The 22075-nt window shown below is 40.3% G+C and overlaps 5 protein-coding genes across 5 annotated transcripts; 4 read left to right on the forward strand and 1 right to left on the reverse strand.

The window, feature by feature from the left end:
* The first annotated feature begins 831 nt into the window (after nt 1-831).
* On the forward strand, nt 832-2050 carry LOC135598745 (chlorophyll a-b binding protein 6, chloroplastic-like). The gene is made up of 4 exons (XM_065093033.1): nt 832-1068; nt 1148-1250; nt 1328-1616; nt 1709-2050. Exons 1-4 carry the CDS (start codon nt 887-889, stop codon nt 1858-1860), a joined length of 726 nt encoding a protein of 241 aa, XP_064949105.1. The 5' UTR covers nt 832-886; the 3' UTR covers nt 1861-2050.
* Nucleotides 2051-2690: 640 nt separating this feature from the next.
* On the forward strand, nt 2691-8399 carry LOC135598740 (calcium-dependent protein kinase 1-like). Its single transcript, XM_065093025.1, has 8 exons — nt 2691-3672; nt 5075-5218; nt 5305-5457; nt 6049-6161; nt 6246-6422; nt 7258-7385; nt 7471-7570; nt 8106-8399. Exons 1-8 carry the CDS (start codon nt 3021-3023, stop codon nt 8190-8192), a joined length of 1554 nt encoding a protein of 517 aa, XP_064949097.1. The 5' UTR covers nt 2691-3020; the 3' UTR covers nt 8193-8399.
* A 2621-nt stretch (nt 8400-11020) lies between these two features.
* Nucleotides 11021-15691, forward strand: LOC135598753 (uncharacterized). Its single transcript, XM_065093040.1, has 2 exons — nt 11021-11862; nt 15211-15691. Exons 1-2 carry the CDS (start codon nt 11158-11160, stop codon nt 15418-15420), a joined length of 915 nt encoding a protein of 304 aa, XP_064949112.1. The 5' UTR covers nt 11021-11157; the 3' UTR covers nt 15421-15691.
* Nucleotides 15692-16765: 1074 nt separating this feature from the next.
* On the forward strand, nt 16766-21101 carry LOC103973492 (uncharacterized protein OsI_027940). Its single transcript, XM_009388070.3, has 6 exons — nt 16766-16900; nt 17642-17828; nt 17910-18060; nt 19100-19137; nt 19220-19280; nt 20822-21101. Exons 1-6 carry the CDS (start codon nt 16896-16898, stop codon nt 20914-20916), a joined length of 537 nt encoding a protein of 178 aa, XP_009386345.2. The 5' UTR covers nt 16766-16895; the 3' UTR covers nt 20917-21101.
* Nucleotides 21102-21280: 179 nt separating this feature from the next.
* LOC135598762 (non-specific lipid-transfer protein 2-like) lies at nt 21281-21782 on the reverse strand. The gene has a single exon (XM_065093060.1). The coding sequence runs from the start codon at nt 21724-21726 to the stop codon at nt 21451-21453; it is 276 nt and encodes a 91-aa protein (XP_064949132.1). The 5' UTR covers nt 21727-21782; the 3' UTR covers nt 21281-21450.
* Between the last annotated feature and the right edge of the window lie 293 nt (nt 21783-22075).

A 22075-nucleotide genomic window follows, 5' to 3' on the forward strand; every position in this document is an offset into this window, starting at 1 on the left:
TCTCTCACTCGTCGGAGGATAATTCCAAGACAAATACATTTCAGCGACATGCATGATTACGTGAGGTTGTGTATCTACTCATGTATTGTATTTAGTTGCACCCCAGTTATCTAAATGACCTCACGATTTACTATAGATTTCACGGAACTTTATTTTCGAACGTCCTCCAACGATTGTATCGGCTGCTATCTTCCTCTTCTCTAACGATGGAGAACTTTGGTAAGATTAATTCAAATAATTAGGATTTTAAATAAATAAAAAATAATAAAATTAAAATTAATAGATTAGGGTGAAAATATTTATTGGGATAGGATATATTTATTTTATTATTTAAAAAAATATACTATATCATTTGGCTAATATAAGTAGGTATTTTTTGGATAATCTAAAATACTATAGATCAGAAGTATTTCTAATTCTTTCTAATATCTTTCTTCCTTTCTCTTTATAAGTTCTATAGAAAAGCCAACAAAATTAGTAGAACAATAAATAAAAAGAGAAAATTATTTTTGGTGCATATTTGAGAAAATAATGATGCTCCATGGTAAAAACTTCAAAATGAGACGCTCAATCATAAAAAGGCCAAAAAATAATGTTTTTCATCGTAAATAATCAATATTTTCTTAAGAATCAAGATACATTTTTATAAAAAAATGTTAATATTAAGCTGAAAAAAAGGAAGGAAGATAACATTCTTCTTGTCATATGGACCATTGGATTGTACTGCGGATAGAACGACCAATAGGATTCTGTCTTTGGATTCGCACCTTATCCGCTTCGCGGCCGCCGCCGTCTCATGGCCAAAGCTTTTAATTCCTTCGAAGGCCTTCGTTGTGTTCGACCCACACATCTCTCCTCGCGCATCAGCAAGACAGAGCGAGGAGAAATGGCGTCTGCTGCTCTGAGAAGTTGCGCCGTTCTCTTCCCGAGCCTCCTCTCCTCCTCCAAGTCGCAGTTCAACGGCTCCGTCTCCCTCCCCTGCGCCAATGGCGCGTCCCGCTTCTCCATGTCCGCCGAGTGGATGCCCGGCCAGCCTCGCCCCCCTTACCTCGACGGCTCCGCCCCTGGGTAAACCACCGCGACGATCTTTACCCTGAGATCTCTCTCTCACAACACTCACATGTGTGTTCTCCACCTGCCTGTTCAGCGACTTCGGCTTCGACCCGCTTCGCCTCGGGGAAGTCCCGGAGAACCTGGAGAGGTACAAGGAGTCGGAGCTCATCCACTGCCGTTGGGCAATGCTTGCTGTGGTAAGCTCTCTTCTCCCCTCACTCGATCCCTCTTCCGCACATTCGATGAAGGATCTGATTGCACTGTGGCTCTGCAGCCGGGGATCTTGGTGCCGGAAGCCCTGGGCCTGGGCAACTGGGTGAAGGCGCAGGAGTGGGCAGCGGTGCCCGGCGGGCAGGCCACCTACCTCGGCAACCCGGTCCCGTGGGGCACGCTCCCGACCATCCTTGTCATCGAGTTCATCGCCATCGCCTTCGTCGAGCACCAACGCAGCATGGAGAAGGACCCCGAGAAGAAGAAGTACCCCGGTGGAGCCTTCGACCCCCTGGGCTTCTCCAAGGACCCCGCCAAGTTCCAGGAGTACAAGATCAAGGAGATCAAAAATGGTTTCACCTCTGCGACTCTCTTCCCTTCCGATCTGCTTGCTTGCTCCATATCTAACAGTGTCGGCTCGATCATCTCCTTGCTTTGTTCTCAGGTCGTCTTGCTTTGTTGGCCTTCGTCGGGTTCTGCGTGCAGCAGTCGGCGTACCCGGGAACGGGACCCTTGGAGAACTTGGCCACTCACCTGGCGGATCCATGGCACAACAACATCGGCGACATCGTCATCCCCAGATCGGTGTTGCCATGATCATGGTGGGCTTCGTTCATCTTCCCACTCTGTATAATTCCATGTACTGAATGCATGCTTGTGCTCCCTTCCATCCGTGTAATCGCTGATACATTTCCATTACACATGCAATATCTTGTACTCCAAAGGAAGTTCATGGTTGCCTGTTTGTTGCAAATGAAGGTTATAGTTATGAATCCTTCCTTGATCATCCATCTGGCTTGCATTTGGGATACTCCTGCAGTAGACCTCACCTGCTTGGCTCTATCTAGAGAGAGACCTTGTCCGCATACAGAGAAGGAAATGTATTCTCCATTGAAATGTGGAGAAGGAGTGACCATGTCAACTTCGAGAGAGAGAGAGAGTATTCAGACCATGTGGACTTGGTCTGAATACTTTCAATCTGTGCCTTCTGCTTTTCCCTAAAGAAAGGGAGGAAAAGATGGGAGTCTTCGAAAGGGTCAACCACCTCATTGCATTTTGTGCACTTCAAACGTTCGACGAAATGGCAAACTAGCAATGCGCCCACGTTTATTTTGTTTCCTCGCGTCCCTTCGTGATTTCTCCGTCGGAGCGTAGAGTTAGTCCCGCTCGTGGGTTCCGACTGGGACTCGTCAGGACACCAATCGCAAGGGAGGGTCAGTGTTGGGGTAAGTCGTAGGCGGGTTGGGAAAACAAAGCATGCGCGCTCCCCTGGGATCACCAAAAGCTCCGGTGTCTCCAAATGGACCGCGGGTACGGTATTGGCACGCGGGACCCACGGGAAGACCGACGCGCACAAGCGACACTCGCCGAGTTCCTGTCTCGCAGGGAACATCGAAGGCAAGATGGCAGTGCCACACTGAACGGTGGGCCCGCTATGAAACGTGGCGACTCATAACTCGTGTGAACCATGCGGCGCACCGAATCCCGTGGCGATCGCGTTTCGCGATCTCATTACCGCCTACCCGCGATAGCCGGTCAGCCCTGCTCCCTCCTCCCGACACTTTCGCCGCCGCCGCTCGATCCCTTCCTCCTCTCCTCCCGCTGACTTCTCTCACGGCTTATTCTGATCCTGTTGTCTTCTTCCCCGCTATAACACTAAACCCAACTCAACTCAACCAAGAAGCAGCCACTCTCTCTCTCTCTCTCTCTCTCTCTCTGTTCCGTATCCACTCCACCAGAGGAGGCAAGGAAACTCGATGGGGAACCTCACCCCCGCCCGCCGCAAGGAGCCGCGCTACCCCTCGCCGGATGGCCCTTCCCCTCCCCGGTTCAGCCCTCGCCCCAATCTTCCAGCCCCCGCGGCAGCCGGCTCCATCCCACGCCCGGTCCTCTCCAACGTCGGCCGCGTCCTCGGCCGGCCCATGGAGAACGTCCGCGCCACCTACAGCTTCGGCCGCGAGCTCGGCCGCGGCCAGTTCGGGATCACCTACCTCGTGACCCACCGCGAGACCAGGGAGCAGTTCGCCTGCAAGTCCATCGCCACCCGGAAGCTCGTCCACGAGGAAGACCTTGAGGACGTCCGCCGCGAGATCCAGATCATGCACCACCTCACCGGGCACCGCAACATCGTGGAGCTCAAGGGAGCGTACGAGGACCGCCACTCGGTCAACCTCGTAATGGAGCTCTGCGAGGGAGGGGAGCTCTTCGACAGGATCATCACCAAGGGCCACTACTCCGAGCGGGCGGCGGCGGCTCTCTGCCGGGAGATCGTCAACGTCGTCCACGTCTGCCACTCCATGGGCGTGATGCACCGGGATCTGAAGCCCGAGAACTTCTTGTTCTTGAACAAGAAGGAGGATTCGCCGCTCAAGGCCACGGATTTCGGGCTCTCCGTCTTCTTCAAGCCCGGTAACACATACCCTTTCTCCTTTCCTTTGACTCGTTGGCTAACTGGCAGAAAGAACCCGGTCTTGTCTTACCTTAGTCGCAACAATTAGTCAAATTACCAACAAAATGAGTTATCCATCAACCAAAAGCAAAACGTATTGTGAATCAACTGGAAATGCTGCATCAACAGCTAGTCCTCTCAACATTGTTGATTGCTTAATCTTGTTGTGTGTTGACTGATCAATATATAGACTTGTTCTACGATTGGGCATGAGGAGACGAGGTATAATGCGGTGGTAACGCAGTGCTCTGATACTAAATTGCGGAATGATAGACTTTGGGACAAGCTATCTTCTTTGAAATATCTATATTGCGGCAAAGCTATTTTGTGTGCACTTCCTTGTGCTGGGGCATGGAATTGGCAACTGCAGTTCTTTGCACTCGGTCACTGCTTTCCAACCACATTTGGACTTCAAATGATTGGAGAGCACAGCAGAATGTGTATCTTAAATGAAAAGGAAAAAAGATTTTCTGCGTAGCCTTGGCCTCTGTATAGTTTGATTTCTAGGTTTTGTGGTACCTTAAGTTTAAAGGACATTGCCAAGGATCAAACCAGATTCAATTGGATGGCCCTTTGTAAATTTCCATTCTGTAAGTTAAATTAGGCCCAAGAAATGTTTGTTCATCCTTGTGAGGGTTTATGATTGAATATCTTAAGAGGGTTTATGATTCAGAGTGATGAAAATGTGATTGAATATCTTAAAATTAGAGAAGTGTGAGTGGTTTTTGACGGAAGTTGGTCGGGTAATATCTATTCTGTTCCATGTATGCTTAAGTTCACAAACTATTAATAAAGGAAATTCTGTCATATGAAAATCCCATCTCTTAGGACTTAGAAAATAACCGTCCACTTTTAAATGTGTAATTTGGTATACCCAGTGTATGTTTACAATTCTAGGCAGTAAATCATCTTGTTGTCTGAAGAATGTATAGTCTTTTTCAATATGTATTCTTCAAATTCCTTAATCTTAAGATTATACATTTTTAGGGAATTTTAGGAAATACAATCTAATGGATCAAAAAGTTTTCAAGAAGACATGCAACCGCGCAACTAAATTAGTTGTCATCTAGGTAGTCAGCTTGTCTTAGTTGATGGGTTAGAATTCTCTATCTGTTTGGCAATCCTAGCCATAATTTGGAGAAGTACGCCAGTAGAAGAATTTATTGTTGAATATCCAATGTTGTTATGTTGGTGTTCGGTAAGTTTTCAAATAAAAGTTCATGGGGAAACAAAAAGAATTGTTATGTGAATAGGAAATTTCTTTGGATGCTTTTTTTGTTCTTAAATGTTCTTGTGTAATTGTTTTTGCCTTCTAATTAAAAAGATTATATTAGCATTAAAAATTATAACTGGGTTGTGCAGGAGAAATATTCAAAGATCTTGTCGGAAGTGCATTTTATATTGCCCCTGAAGTATTGAGACAACATTATGGAGCAGAGGCTGATATCTGGAGCGCTGGAGTGATGCTGTACATCCTTCTTTGTGGCGTCCCTCCTTTTTTTGCAGGTTCTTGTTTATCAGGATAAATAAGCTCGATAATTTACAACGATACTTTAGTACAATAACTTGAATATACATTTTCACATATGCAGAGACTGAGGAGGGTATATTTGATGCTATATTGCATGGCCATATTGATTTCACATCTGATCCCTGGCCTTCTATATCTACCAGCGCTAAAGAACTTGTCAAATTGATGCTAAGACCAGATCCAAAGGAGCGGCTTACTGCAGCTGAAATTCTCAGTAAGATTTAACTTTCATCCTGTTAACAAGTTTAATTTTAAAGCTATAGCTCATAGTATGTAGTCCATACATATGTACCAAATTTGTGCATTAAAATAAAAATCGCATATGAGTAGTGCCCAGGTATAAAGGTTGTGACTGTTAAGGTTGATACATGAATAAGGCCAAGGTCGTGTTCTATGAAAATTTGATGTTTTTTCTTGTATAAATTTCATCTGAGTTTGTTTTAAGAGCATTTCCTTGTTAAAAGAATTGTCATGAAAATTCCTTTATTAGCTCCAAATAGGTAAGGTTGGACATGGATATGGTTTGTCTTATTGACTACAAATACCTTCTTTCACTATATGCCAAGTTCTATATGATTTGTGCTCCAGCATCACTGATCTCCATTCTCCAATCAATCTGATAACTTGATGATAACGTATGTGATTAGAAGTGTCCCTGAATGATACTTCACATAATAGCTGAAACATTTCTTAGTATATTCTAAACAAATTAATTGATAAGTATCTGCTTCATAATCCGCTTATGAGCATATTAGCTCACTCATTAACCACTTTACCAAGTTTTAACAGTTGAAAGTGTATGCAGACCATCCATGGATGAGAGAAGACGGTGCCTCTGATAAGCCACTTGACCTTACTGTTATGAATAGAATGAAGCAGTTCAGGGCCATGAACAAGCTTAAGAAAGTTGCGCTGAAGGTGTGATTCTTTTCATTTTCTTATCAGTTTATATGGCTAATTATCTTTCATGGTAATAACTAATAACAATACATTTTAACTCAGGTTGTAGCTGAAAGCTTGTCAGAGGAAGAAATCATGGGTTTAAAAGAGATGTTCAAATCGATGGACACTGACAATAGCGGGACAATAACTTTTGAAGAATTAAAAGCAGGCCTTCCCAAGTTGGGTAATTTGGGAATCAAGATCTCTGAATCTGAAATTAGGCAGCTGATGGAGGCGGTATGTTTCTTTGTCCTTCCCCAGTAAATTTATTTCACATTTCTTTTGATTCTGTGGATTTTTCTTGTCCAGTTATCATATTGGAGTGTCTGGTCTACCTGGTTGTGACATTGGAATGTGTGCAAGCCAAGCATTATTTAATGACACCATGTTGCTTGCTTTGCATATATGGCCACGTAGATGCTTCTTAGAACTATATAATCCACACATTGAGAAAAATAATCAAGCAACTAAGTGACCTGATTGCATTTATGACCGATGCGTGATGTAACCTGGCAAACAAATTGCACAGGTGTAGGTGCAAATCTTGATCCATGGTGCACAACCTGATGGGGATATCATAATGTTGGGCAACATGGATTTCAAATTCTCTTTCTTTTGTTAAGGTTATCCTTTTTCGTTGCAACATTGTTCACGGTCCGGTAATTCTTGTTTATCAGTAGTGTTTCAGTTTCAAAAAGAACAAGAACTGAGAAATTCTTTTGAGATGTCTGTCAAGTTTTCAATTTGCTAATGATCATTTGATCTTTACCAGGCTTTATCAGCAATAATTTCCTCTGTTTGTCAGGATCATCATGTCCTTTTGACTGCTTTTATCGGAGGCATATCCTATATCAACCATGCTACATGGCATATCTGAAAATCTCCATGTACACCTGTGAGAAATATGAGCTAAGACTCATGTCCGTTCGATACATGTGTGTGCATGTTAGCACACATTTTTTTATCAACTATCAACACATTTTCTGAAAACCTGCTATTGCTTCATGATTATCTGCACTGTTTTTTAGCATGGATTTTGGTGGTGCCTAAGTTAACCTAATTTCCATGACAGGCTGATGTTGATGGAAATGGGAGCATTGATTATATTGAATTCATAACAGCTACAATGCACATGAATAGAATGGAAAGGGAAGATCATCTGTACAAAGCGTTTGAGTGTTTTGATAAAGACAAAAGCGGGTAATGCCATCCGTACGCAATTTGGAACTTGTAACATATTGAATGCAAATGAGTAAATATTCTATTTCACCGTCCCTTTGAATAGGTACATAACAGTTGAGGAATTGGAGCAAGCTCTCAAGAAGTATAACATGGGTGATGAGAAAACAATAAAAGAGATACTTGCAGAAGTTGACATTGACAAGGTAAGTATTCGAGACATTATAGTTTCTTTCACACGTTGGTTAAGAAAAAATGAAAAAATTAAAAGCTCAGTGTATATATATATATATATATATATATATATATATATATATATATATATATATATATATATATATAGATCCAGTTTATGTGAAGGGTTTGGTAACTTTCAAATAGGGCAGTTTGTGATGCTTATGTAATATCAGTAAGCACTTAAACTGAATTAGCAAAATTCAGGATGTTTTGGAATAGCTCACGAATTGGAGGTGCAAAAGGAGGTAGTTTTTAGAATTCTGTCAGCTTAGCCATTATTCTTACTTCATAGCATGTATATGATCTGCAACTCCAAAATCAATTTACCGGGATCTTCCTTGAACACTAGGTTGCCTGTAGAAGTAGATACGTCATACCAGAGACAAGGAAAAAGAAAACCTGTTAGACTTACTCTAGTGTTACTAATATGGATTAGCAGATATAAGATGTATCAGTTGCCTTTTGTTCTAGTAATAATTGTGTTACTCATCATGTATGCCACAGGATGGAAGAATTAATTATGATGAGTTTGTAACTATGATGAGAAAAGACAATTCAGAGGCTATCCAAACCAGGTGTCGTAAGATGTGATTTTATCATGATATTGGAAGAAAGAGCACCTGGAGTTGCATTCTTCTGCAGAAGCAATCTGGAATTTGGTTACGATTGCCGATTTTTGAGATTTTAGCAATCTGTAAACCCAATACCACGTATTCTCGCTGATTTCGTGCATTTTGTATAACTATTCATGATGTCTTGTTGAATTCGTCTGAAACAGCAGCTGAATCTGTTCATCACTGTGCTGTTGGTCTTCATCAGAGTTGTTTGAATTAGGTAATTATTTTTTAACTTTTCTCTTTATGGTAGGAAAAAGACTAGCTGCCAACTTCCAACAATGATCTGCTTTCATCATGTTTCTTTGCATGAGATTCCCAAAATTCAACTGCTCACTGGAATAAAATGCCATGAATTAGAGTATGAATACTGAAAGACAGATGGAAATATATGGTTATTGCTAATCGAAAAGAGCAGCAAAATGTGTGATTTTAAAGTTTGGAAGTAGAATCAGTAGTAGAAGGCTCATTGGATGTAAGAGGATGATATCTTTTTGTTTATACTCTTGCACATCATGAACACTAAATTATAATGAAGCTTTTATTTACCTGACCTTCACCTGGTTTCATAAAACTCACAATTTGGCTGCTGTGATTGCATCAATTGTTGGAAGATGAAGCATTTTGCCATGTAGGTACAAGGATCTTAAAGCTGAACCCACCTGCTGCTTCACGTCTGACTTGATCTCAGAGTTGCCATGAACTTGCTCAATCTTGGTCTTTTCTGTGTGATGGCAATGGAGACATCAATGGGGAAGAGGTCATGGAGGACAAAGGCAATGATGGTGGAAATAAGCAGAGCTGTCACAGTGAAGGTGGAGATGGCAGAGAACCCTCCAGAGAGATGGGAAAACGAAGCAGGAAAGGCCATGTCTCATCCTCTGGAAGAACCGACACCTCCGAGGCCTGCAGAGTGATCAGCACGCTGTCACAGAGCCCAAGAATTCTACCGGTAGAAGACGAATCCTAAAGATCATATTACCTATAGAGTGAGTGTCCAGTTCAGGTCCTTGTAAGGCGTCGAAGTGGCGATCGGCCGCAGGCACAGGCTCGTCCTTAACGATGTCGGAATCAGAAGCCTCCACCTCTGGTTCTTGCGGCCTTCCACGTAGATACGACGACCGCCTCTCCAGTCTTCCCGACCATGCCTTGAAGGAATCGAACCGTCCGTCCCTCTGGTTGTCACCGCTCGACATGCTTCGACTCTTCTTGAGTGGATCGAGTGAATCACTGTTGATCGAGATCGTAGGCAGGTGACCGAGAGGAACTCCAGTTTCCTGACACGAAGGGGAACTCTCGAGAACCTTCATCTCTACGTCAGCTGACGACCTACTTTGCGAGCTGTTGTTTCTCCTGGCGGAGTGGGATTGAGAGACGACGCCATTGTGGCCATTAACCCCTTTGTATGAAGCACGCATCGGAAGAGACGACGGAGGGCATTCGACGAGAACTAGCTTCCGCGTGTTTTCTGTACCTACATCGTTCAGAGAGTTCATGTCATGGCCTGGAGCTCGCAGGGGCAACGAAGAACGGGACATGGGACTTCTTTCTAAGCAGCTGTACTCTCACCCAGGAAACCGAAGCGAGATGAGGATCCTTTCACTGCTCCCAGGAACGAGGAAAACAAAGACGACGACCGGAGGAGGGGGATGAGCTGTTGATATCGCTGTGGAGCAATATGGAGCAACAGAGGTAGATGATGAAGACATATGAAAGATATGGATTATTATATGGGAGCAAGTAGAAGTATATAGGGATCAAAAAAAATAAATAAAAGGAAGAAGTGTGAAAAAGAAAAAGTAAGGATAAAAAAAAATAAAAAGTAAGAAGTATTGGTACTACGGTAAGGAGAGAGGAAGAATAAAAAATTTTTTCGACTCCATATTTTAATTAGTATCATATGAAGTCTATTTATATATGATGAAAGATAAGTTTTCTTTAACTGAACAAAGAGATTGCCTCATACATTTGAGGAAATCTCATCTGCTATGCAGTTGATGAAATCTCTCTATTATCAGCATTCATCGTGGAAGTGGAAGAGACTAGTCTCTTGATCATGTTGAGGTGTGGCGAGCCCAAACCTGATGTAATAATACACGTCTTTTATCTTCCTCTAATATTAACTTATTATTATAATTACTATTATTTTGTTTTTCTGATTATTGTGATAAATGAATGCATTAAAAAGGAAAAATTTTGCACCATATAAGAATCGAATCACGGGAAAGCTTTATTTACTAATATGTTTGTGATTTTATTAACTTCATTAAAACTATGGAAAATAGAAAATTAAAGGATGGTTGGATAGATTATGCAGACGAATTGCTCAATATATATTTAAAAAAATAAAAAATGAGTAAAAGCATGTAAGATTTGAATTAATTTTGTTCTGTGATAAGGATTTACATCGATCGATACTTTTAAATACTTTGATTATCGAGAAAGAACTCAATTGAGACAGTACAAATTTATATTCTTCTTTTTTTTTATTTATCTATATGAGGAGTCTACTCCCTGATGAGTGCTTGGACAAGTATCCAATCGTAGTGGTCAGATCATGATCCGAATCTAATCCGGATTTGCATCTCAAAAGTCGTGGACCCGTTCTATTGAACTACCACGCTCTTTCCAACTGCAAGTCCTCCCTGCGCTCCGTGAATGGAGGAACTAATTGGGCCCATAGTGGGACCCACTTGAAAGCCGAGCTAAGCGGAACGGGTACGCACGAAAGGTGTAAGACAAGTATTTATCGGCCGAGTACATCGGCCTGGCCCGGACCTTAAAACTTGCTACACCCGCCCGCCGCCGAAACTTGCTTCGGTACCCGACAGCTCCCCGTCTCCTCTTATAACCCACGGGCCGGATCTAGCCTAGGGCTTCCATTCGTCCGCCGGATCCAAAGCCCCCCCTCGCCACCGCCTTCGCCGCCACCGGGAGGTCGGATGGAGGGCCACAGATTTTGGCAGTACATGGCGGCGGGTTCGGTGGCCGGCATGGCGGAACACATGGCGATGTTTCCGGTGGACACCCTCAAGACCCGGATGCAGACGGTCGCCGCCTCTGCCTCATCCTCGTCCCAACACCATCACCCCACCGTCGGCCGCTTGCTCGCATCCATCGTCCGCTCTGAGGGCCCCTCCGGCCTATACCGCGGTATTGCCGCCATAGGCCTTGGCGCCGGTCCTGCCCACGCCGCCTACTTCGCAGTCTACGAGCTCTGCAAGGACCGTCTCGGCGGCAACCGCCAGGACGGCCGCCACCACCCCCTCATCCACGCTGCCTCCGGCGTGGCCGCCACCGTCGCCAGCGACGCCTTGCTGACTCCCATGGACGTCGTCAAGCAGCGGCTCCAGCTCCGCTGGAGCCCGTACAGCGGGGTGAGGGACTGCGTCGTGCGGATGCTGCGGGACGAAGGGATCAGGGCGTTTTACGCCTCGTATCGGACGACCGTCCTCATGAATGCGCCGTTCACGGCCGTGCACTTCGCGACGTATGAGGCCGTCAAGAAGATTCTCACTGAGATCGCACCAGAGAACGCGAGCGAGGAGAGGCTCTTGGTTCACTTGACGGCGGGTGGGGCGGCCGGAGCACTGGCAAGCGCTGTGACCACTCCATTAGACGTCGTGAAGACAAGGCTGCAATGCCAGGTATGGTGCCTAGCTTCGTCTCTCTTTATGTCAAACACGATTCCTATTGCCTGCAAACAAATTCCTTTGATATGGTCTTCATCCTTCTTTGAATGAAAAGTACAGGACAGCAAAATTAGAGCACAACCCAGACCTTAGTGTCAGAGATCAAGCCTAGACACTGAGCACAAAAATTGTTTTGTAGTTTATCAAGATCATAATGGCATTTACTGGATATATTAGTTCGATGCTGTTCACCCTTTTATTTGAGTCAAGGAAGAATAAACTCTTTGCATGTATTGGTCAACCAATCATATCATCATCTAAATGGTTCAAAATATACTACTCCTGATTGGGAATCCAACTACTAGGGTTGGACCCATGACATGCTACCTTTGATCAGGATCAATATCACAATTTTCGTAGGTATCCAAATAAATATGATAACAAAACAATTGCAGCAATAAGTGTGTTTCTTCATTGAAATTGAAATATGAGAAGCTGTTGCATGTTATCTGTTGTCAGTATGTTCTTTTGCTTCATCAGCATTACTGGTCTAAATTGCATAGGTTGCTTGATCTAGATACTAGATCCATCTATCACCTTTACAATCATGAACATCTCTTTTGCTTGCATACAGATTATCAGCTAAGATCCTAGTTCATGTTAGTGATCATTTTCATGTTTGCATATTATATTGTTTTTGTTTGTATTTCCATTGCGGTGACACTTAACCCCTTGCTGTCGGTAGAAGCTTGGATTTCCTTGTATCTCTAGGTTCTTTTACGTAGTTATTGTTTCTCGGACTATTGATCTGTCATGATAACTATGAGAAAGTGTAATGAGTAACATAATAACAGCAGCAAAATTGAGAAAAAAAAAGAGGAACCTCTATTTCCAATATTAAAGACCCTAGCTTTGTTATTTCAATGTTTGCATGCTGTTCTGTGATGTTTGTTGGACAAGCTATTTGGATGGACTGAAGCTGCCCTGAAAATTTCAGGGGAGGTAATGCATGGGACCCACACAGATGGGCCTACCTGTCAGGACTGCAGTAGGTGTCATCACCTATGAAATTTTTAGGGGTGAGTCAATCCACCTAAACAGGAGTTCTTTCAATGCATAGGCTCCGCAAAATTAATTGGTCTTCAAATAATACATCGGGGACAATATTCTGTCTAGGTTCTTCAAAACTCATTTCATAAACTTGTTATGTTAAAATCAAGTAGCTTGCATCTATGTGTCAGCTTTTGTTTTGCAAGATGTCTTCCACACCTTCTACATGTAGTGAGATGTCTTCAGTATCTAGTAAGCCACTTCTGCAACTTACTGAGTTAAAACATTACAAGCTTCTTACTTCAAGAATGTTTGATCCGCTTTAGTTTAAACAAAATAAAAGACTATATGGATACCTTATGTTTGTCAAGATGCCCTGTCAGTAAGTCAATCCCACTTCCATAATAGCTAAAGCCAAGCAAAGTTAGCAGCTAAAATTCAAAATCACCCATGTCAACTGATGCATCACATCATGTTGTGACCTGACTTTCTTGGATATGCTCTTTCATTGTTATTATTAGGGATGACAGCAATTGTTGACAATGGCCTTTTGATTGGAGAACTATTTTCACTTTCTTATATTTGTATCCTTGTGGTTTAGCAGCATCTGATGGCCAAACACAAAAAATGCAAACAATATTTATAAATGTTTTCAATTTTTAAGCAGTCACAAAACACTGAAACAGTTATTGTTCGTGTAATGAACAACATATATATATATATATATATATATATATATATATATATATATATTAGACACACACGCGTGCTTGCACACACATGGAGGGGCTCGAAGTTGTAGTTACAAAACTTGAACTAGTAACTGGTGACTTAGAGTTCAAAGACTAAGGAAGGTGTGACTGTAGAAAATGAGGCAGCAAAGAAAGGATGTGGAGCTGCCCAAGTGTATAATGGGCCTGTTAGAGATGCAAAATTTATTAATCTTGAAACATCAAAAGGAGCATACTCATGGAAACTTTGATTTACAGGAAATTGATATTGAAGGAGTTTGTTTTTAATAGGATCTAGTGGCAGAGGTGCGATCTGCTAAATCCAATCTGTAGATCCTGTAAAGATATATGAGTTTCATTGATTATTGGCTTTTTTTCCTTTAAGTATTACTGAAGGAAGAGGAACTGTACCACATGCATAATCCAAAGAGGTAGTATACATATGGGGTCTGCAAATAAAATTTTAATAATTGTATGAACCATTTTTTCAGCAATTATTGCTCCGGTACCTATAAGATTTGGAGACCTCATTCTAGTGGCTTTGATATTCTATCTGATGTCATTTAGTTAATGACAAAGATTGGAGTTAAAGAATTTCAAAAGAGGAGGTCCGCAATGCTGTCTGCATTTCATATGAAGCTGGGCCTTGGCTTTTAGGAGCTTTCGCTCATTAGGTGGTTAGTAGTGGAGGACCGAGACTGTTAGGCTGAGGCTTGGTGCCCACTAATTGGGCCGACGGTGTGGGGACAGAGACCTGACCTATCTTATATGTTCTATTTTGATCTGTTTGCTCTGTATAAAGACATAACTGATTGTTTTCAAGGGGATCAGCTTGTTTTGGTAGAAAAACATGTAGCTTGTTAACTTCATCCTGTTACATCATATATGCTTCATGAGATTGTATCTGATTGATGTGTGCACATTTCAGTTTTGCGATGAGCTAATGCTCATATTATGATAGCAAAGTGACAAATAACTCAAAGCTGATCTTTTTAGATTTTTGCTCATCTTCTTAGGACATACCATCATCATATATTAGCATTGTTCTGCAGTCTTCTGTTCTTGTTTGGTCATAACTTTTTATCTCTGCTATGTTACACTTTCCTTTTATTTTCTTTTGTTATTCACTTCGTTCTAATTGATACAAAATGGTCATTAAATAGAGAGTAAATTTTATAGCTCTTGCATATCTCTTGTATGGTTCATTTGGTTGAACCTATTTAAGTATCCTTTAAATGGAAAAACATTTATCATTTTATAGTTCCTTTATGCTGCCAAAGTTACTGTATTTCATACTCCCTCGAAAGTTCTACAGAGTGACCAAATGATGCAGTGCAATGGTAGGCAGAATCCGAAACCATTTCTATTTTGTGTGTTGTTGGGTGGGTGGCTGTTGTTTGCTTGATCACCATGTCTACTAGTACTCGAGTACTCAAACATAGATTTGCAAGATGAAAAGCCTATTAGCGAACTACATGTAACATAAATTAGAATTATTACATAGGTCCTCATGTAATTTTTGTTGAGATTCTGCATGTAATAAAGATGGAAAGTTTTATCGATCTCTGGTACGTCCATGCAGGGGGTGTGCGGGGCAGATACGTTCAACGGTAGTTCGATAAGAATGGTCATGGAGAAAATAGTCGCTAAAGAAGGACCTCGAGCTCTGCTACAAGGGCTGAAGCCTAGAGTGCTGTTTCACGCCCCAGCTGCCGCGATTTGTTGGTCGACATATGAAGCCATGAAAAGCTTCCTCCAGAGGAATACTCATCAAATTTCTTCTTCACCATGATTTTCTAAAGAGTCGAGCTCTTTAGTTTTCTCCTCATCTGAACAGATGTAGGAGTAGCTAATTTAGGTGGCAGATCAAACACTTGTTTTGTTTTTTCACAAAGGTGAATCTACCAAATTTTATCCTTTTTATTCTTCACCGAAAACAGTGAGAAATATAGTTGGATGTATTTGTCCAGATAATTAGATGATAGTGGTTTCAGAATTGTATGGATTCCATCTCTGTAAACTGGATGGGTTGCTTAGCAGGTAATAAATATTCATTCTCTCTCTCTCTCTCTCTCTCTCTTACATGTTGCAATAGTTACTCACTAAATATCCACCGATTTCTGTTGTTTGGAGAGGCAGAATGATCAAAAAGTTCTCATGTTCCACAAACAGCAAACAAATACCACATGAGTACACCAAAAATAAAATACTTAATAGGGGATAAATGCTACAAGATGACAGCAAGAGGCCTTATTGCCAGCGCGCGCGCGCACACACACACACACATATATATATATATATATATATATATATATATATATATATATATATATATATATATATGCTTCACATATATCAGTTTATCTTGTCGGTGACTAACTTTATTTTAAAAATATAAAAAATAAAGATGCTAAATATTTTTTCCACCACAAACGATATATTTTTAAATATGTGTTTTTTCTACTTAAGTAATTAATTTTAACTTAAAAGATCTATTATATATAATAATAATAATAATAATAATAATAATAATAATAATAATAATAATAATAATAATAATAATAATAATAATAATAATTTGAGTTTGCAAGGATATGCAATCTAAACTTAAATTTAGAGAAAATAAATACGAAAGTCACTTATAAAGCTCAAGAGATTAATATGAATTTATGGAATTCATATGGTATAGCTTTAGTTATTCCTTAAGGTTAATTTCTATTAATTGGCTATTAGTGTAGAGACGTTAAAAAGATATAATGGCAAGGATATAATAGGAAGTTTAGGGGTTCTTTTAATTCAAATAATCTATTTGGTGATGTTTTTGGGAGGAAGTTAACAAAAAGGGTTCCACGTTGAGGATAAATATATTATATTTGTAGCAACATATATGATATATTAAAGTTATACGCTCAATGTAATATGTCCAAAATATACTAGGGTAATTATGTAAAAACATCTAATTTTGATGGCCCATCCGTCTTATCAAAGTGGTCGTCTTTTTTACTTTCCCAGCTTGCGTGACAAACATGAAAGCTCCGATGCGGTTGTCCTAAAAAGCTAAATCTCGACCGTCCACGTAGTGGCAACTGTAACGACACGTGACAACCACGTGGTGATCTCCACGAAGGGTTGAACTACTCCGACCGGCCCTTTAAACCACGCGCAAAGAGGGTTTAGGGCATTGCCGCTTCCATATCGTGCTTCGTAGCCGCCGCAAGCAGGGCCACGCCTCGCCGGAGACTGGTCCGGTGAAGAGCAGGTTTCAACATGAGGTGTGTGCTTTTCCTTTCCCGAATCTGTGTGTTTCGTCGCCGGTTTATGAATCTTTTTTCTCGTTGTTAGATGGTGGTAGACTTGCGATCTTGCAGCAAAATAGATTCGATTTTTATCCCTTGTGCGACATGCAGTTGGTGTTTTCTTTACTTGATTGAATTGGCTAAACCAGTTTGGTGCCTTATGGCTTGACCATGATCAATCTGGCATCGACCGTCTTACTGATGGAGGTCATCAAGAACAAACATAAATGTTCATAATTATGGAATTCTTTCAACAGTGGAAATCAGTTTCCAAGAGTTCGAATAATGCTTTGCCCTTTATGTAGATTATTGCCATTAGTTGCTCTTTGATTTGTTTAGTTTAAGCATTTAGATTCTTTTAGGTAGAGGTTGCTTCCGGTGAGGATGATCCTGTATATTGATCTCCACATGGTTGTTTCCTCCCCATCTAATTCGAGCACCGTTTGTCGGGCTTGGGCCATTTCGCCAGCCCACATGACAGGGGGTGTTAGAATATGAGTAAATCTTCTCTCGTTTAGCAGCTTAGGGTTTTGGATTAGTTGGTTTGATTCTGAGATTAGCAAGAACATGGTTTTATATCTCAAATATTAGTTGTCTATGTTTTTTATGGTGATATTTGGCCAAAAAATATGATTGATTTCTGTTTTAATTGTTGTGGCTTTTGTGATAATTTATCATTTAATGATTGTCTAACGAGTTATATGCTACACTTCTCAGTCGATATCCTGAAGTTAAATGGGCACAGAGGCTTGACAAGGTTTACATCACTGTACAATTGCCCGACGCAAAAGATGTGAAGGTTAATCTGGAGCCTGATGGGATTTTCACTTTTTTTGCCACTGCTGGCACCGGCAACAACACTTATGAGCTAAAGATGGATCTTTATGATAAAGTAGATAAAGATGTAAGGTTTTCTTTTTAGTTATAAATTGATTTATCATGCATTCTGCTCTCTTTTATTTACTTGCATAATGTTGTCGAGCAGGCAAGCAAAATAAACATTGGTGTCAGGTCTATCTTTGTCGTGGTAGCAAAAGCAGAGAAGCAGTGGTGGAAAAAGCTTCTGCGCGGTGATGGCAAGGCTCCACACTATTTAAAAGTAGATTGGGATAAGTGGGTTGATGAAGATGATGATGGTTTGTTCCTTCATATGTTTTTGGCATTTCTTGTAGTTGTAGCCATATGATAACCATAAGTTATTTGTCGATTATACTAATTCTAATAGAATAAACACGTACTGACAAAAATGTCATTTATCATATAATAGTCAAAGTGCATGCTCTAGTGAATCATCTGCAGTCAAAATCGAGCTAAGAGTTGTTATTGCTAGTGTCATTTTCCGATCTTCCTTGGCCAAGCTAATGTCATGATTGGAACCACGGCTTTCTGGTAGTGACATGTGATCCTCAAGTGTAAGTCATGCATCTTAAGAGAGTGGCTTTTGCTTTCTGGTAGTGACTTGTGATCCTCAAGTGTAAGTCATGCATCTTAAGAGAGTGGCTTTTGCAAAGTGCATTATTTTGAAAACTGGATATACATAATGTTAGGATCAGATTTGTTCGAGCACAGATCAAAGTAATGACCATCAGTGTCTCTCTTCATATCTGTGGATTTTGATGCAAATAATAATATTAAACATTTCAGGCACATAATACTGGTATGGTGTATTGAACATGTTATGGTTAATATTTTGATAACATTGTATAAAGTTATAAAAGGCTATTGGTGACTCCTTTTATGTGCTGCTTTCTTATCCGTCTTCCTTATATAAACATACTCTTTAAAGCTCTTGCCATATGTTAAGCCTGCATGTCGAATTATTTGGATGATTGAATAGATTTTGTTGAATTCGCAACATTCTGAAATTGATAATGTCAGAGAAACTTAATTACCTTTCAGTTCATTGCATCACAGATAATTTACAACCACTAATTTACCAGGCAGGAGGAATGAGCTGCGGACACTCTCAAATGTCTAAACATGCTTGAAGAGTGGCATGCATGACATATAGGATGTGTTTCAATTAGTTCAACTGATCACTTAGGATCGAATTTGTGTTTATACTTGCTACCTGGTGTTAGAAAATGGTTAAATTTTGTCTTTGATGCAGTTTTGCGATTTACATTTTAATTGTGGGTATTGAGTTTTGCTTTTCTTTTTTTCTCACTTTAACAGGTCCTGGTGATTTGGACTTGGGAGGAATGGATTTCTCGGTAATGACTACTGCACCATGAATATCTTCGTGCTAACTCTTGGTTTCCTAATTATGATTTGTTATTTATAATTTCTTGCCAGAATTTTAACAATATGGGGGGTGATGCTATGGATGATGATTTCGAAGATAGTGATGATGAAGGTAAGAATCAGAACCTTCCATTTAAACAAATTAATTTTTATGTTACGTGAGCTTTTATCTTAAAGTTGTTGAAATATGGTAGTTTTTGTACTGTGCTTATGCTTCTATATCCAAATATAATCCTTGTAGTATATGCTGAGTAACTTTGGAATTATAGCTTACTAAAGACATAATTCAAAAGTAGAATACTCGGTTTCATTGGAGTTGTATTTTTACAGAGCTGCAACTGAAAAGATATGTTCTATGTAGAGTAACATAAAATTCACTGGTGGAAGAATGGGTACCCATGAAAAAAGAATTCATATAGCCCAAGAAGTGAACAACAATGTTGTCAGGATTTGGATCATAATGTGAATCACTAAGGGCCTTAAGCTAGATCAAATAGGGATGAGATCAATTATCATTTTTTTTTCAATGTTCTTAGGCCTAGTCATTTCAGAACTTAGGACAATAGGAAACACAAAACTTGTTAACTCGAATAGTTGTGAATAACAAAACGTCATACCTAACAGACAGGAATTGCAAAAATGAGTTTTTTTTTTACTGTGAGACTAACCTCTACAAGTCTTGTTTTAGCCAAGATTTTCTTAATATATAATCAATAAGTTATTTATTTAATAGATTATGATGATATAAATTTTATTTTCTCTATTTGAAACAATATGTATTATAAGTTAAATGTCATAATCATGATTTTTAATTTTGTGAAGGCTTATCACTAGAAATTACTCATTCTAAAACATTATTATGATTTAATAATTCATAAAGAAACGAGTTAATTATATATTATCCCTTGTACTTGAACCCTAATAGCATCACGGTTCTTGTACTTGAACCCTAACGCCATCAGTTGCATTGACGGAAAACACTCGTGTTGGATTGACACGAAAGTGAAGGAAAAAAAAATGTAATTTTAACATCTCTTTCATTTACAATGATTTTATTGACAAAATGATAATTTTAACATCCCACGCCTTGAAAATAAAAGGAATGTTGAAATTATCTAGGAATGTTAAAATTATATTTTTATTTATTATTTTTGCGTTGATCTAACAGACGACGCTAGGACAATTGAGATTATTTGTTTCACTTTTAGAATTATAAAGATTTCATTTTAAATTTTTTAAGAACTGATATTGCAGTCCGAACAGGGTCAGGATAATATATTAGCCCAAAAGTAGATAATGTGATAGTAAAATCAAAAGTCTAGTTAATGTTTGGAATGTAGATAATGCGATAGTAAAATCAAAAGTCTAGTTAATGTTTGGAATGTTTATGTATCGTATGCTTGGGTTTCAAGTGAATGATGGATATATACTTCAGATCTCTTCTTGGAAGAATTGGTTTCGATAAATTCATCAAAATAGGAATTTCTGGAATGACATTAATCCATTAATCTCAAATTTGCTCAACGAATCTCTCTCTCTCTCTCTCTCTCTGTTGGCTAGCATTTATTAGTGAATCCTAAGTAGACATTTAAAACAACTGTTAATTATTTATATGTCAACCATTGGATCTGACCTTTCCTGATATTTTAACAGAGCAATCTGAAAAAACTGAAGACTCACCAAAGATCGGAAATGACAAGGCAGAAGCCTCATCAGAAGTCAAAACCGAAGCGGCTGCAAGCACGTGAAACAATTCTTTCAGTAATTGTTGCTTATGTGCCATTGTTGCATTTTATGATCGAAAAGTATTGACTAATCATGGATTTATTGCTCCCTATGGTTTTGCTTATTGGATGTAAGTGGAAAATGATTATGTATCCCAGTGACTGCAAAGATGAACTATTATATATCTGCAAGTGCCGTTATCTATTCATCCTCATGCTTTTGGTTCCTCCTGCCGAAGGAACTATCATATTTTTCTGAATCCGATTTAATAGTTAGAATTTTGGATTTTTTTTCTAAAATGTTATATTGAGCATTTGAGGGATGACTATCTTATGTTGTTGGTTTAACCACACCTAAAATTCATGTTGATAGTCTTGAACACGGGGGTTGCATCGTTGAAGACACCATACAAGGTTTCCTTTGACGATTGGGGATATACTTCTTGAGGCATCACATTTAACTTATACGTACAAGACTAGTAGATACTATTAACTTGTACGTACAAGACTAGTAGATACTCGAAGGACAAGGGGAAGAAGAGACCACTGCAACTCTACTCAACAGCTCGGAATGGGAACGCCGCAGGATTTGGAGACCTTCTTGCTATTATCGGAGTTGATGTAACCTTTCAAGTTGGGGTTCTTCCTGTACTCGCAAAGGCAAGGCCGCTGCTCCTTCAGCTTGGCGCAGCAGGCGGCGGTGGGCGGCGCCGACGTCAGTATAGCCCCTGCGCATGAGCTGAGCTCCGATGGGTTGCATGTCACCGACACTGCCGTCGGAGCTCGGCGCAGGAGGAGTGCAGTCAGGAAGAGGAAGAGGATTGATGACTTCATGGTCACAGTGGACTTCTCAAAGAGAAGTGTAGTCGGTGTGGGATGGGAACGAGGGAAGGGAGAAGGGAGACTATTTATAGGCCATAGTGGCAAGCGAAGGAGGGGAAGAAAGGTCACCGCAGGTCCTCTCACATGGCCACTGTCCGTCCTGCTTCTCTGGAGTCGACATATGAGAAGAGAACAATGTTATTCGATTCAATGCTAATGATTTGTATGTTAATGGTGACTAGAAACAAGATTGACAGGGCTGCCTGATCTTGAGCTCTCCTGCACAAACTTCCACTGGTCTGGATTGTGAAAAGCTTAGTTCTAATACTACATCATTCAGATCGATAAGTATATGATATGG

The sequence above is a fragment of the Musa acuminata genome, chromosome BXJ1-2 (genome assembly GCF_036884655.1).
Source record: "Musa acuminata AAA Group cultivar baxijiao chromosome BXJ1-2, Cavendish_Baxijiao_AAA, whole genome shotgun sequence".
Classification (NCBI taxonomy): Eukaryota; Viridiplantae; Streptophyta; class Magnoliopsida; order Zingiberales; family Musaceae; genus Musa; species Musa acuminata.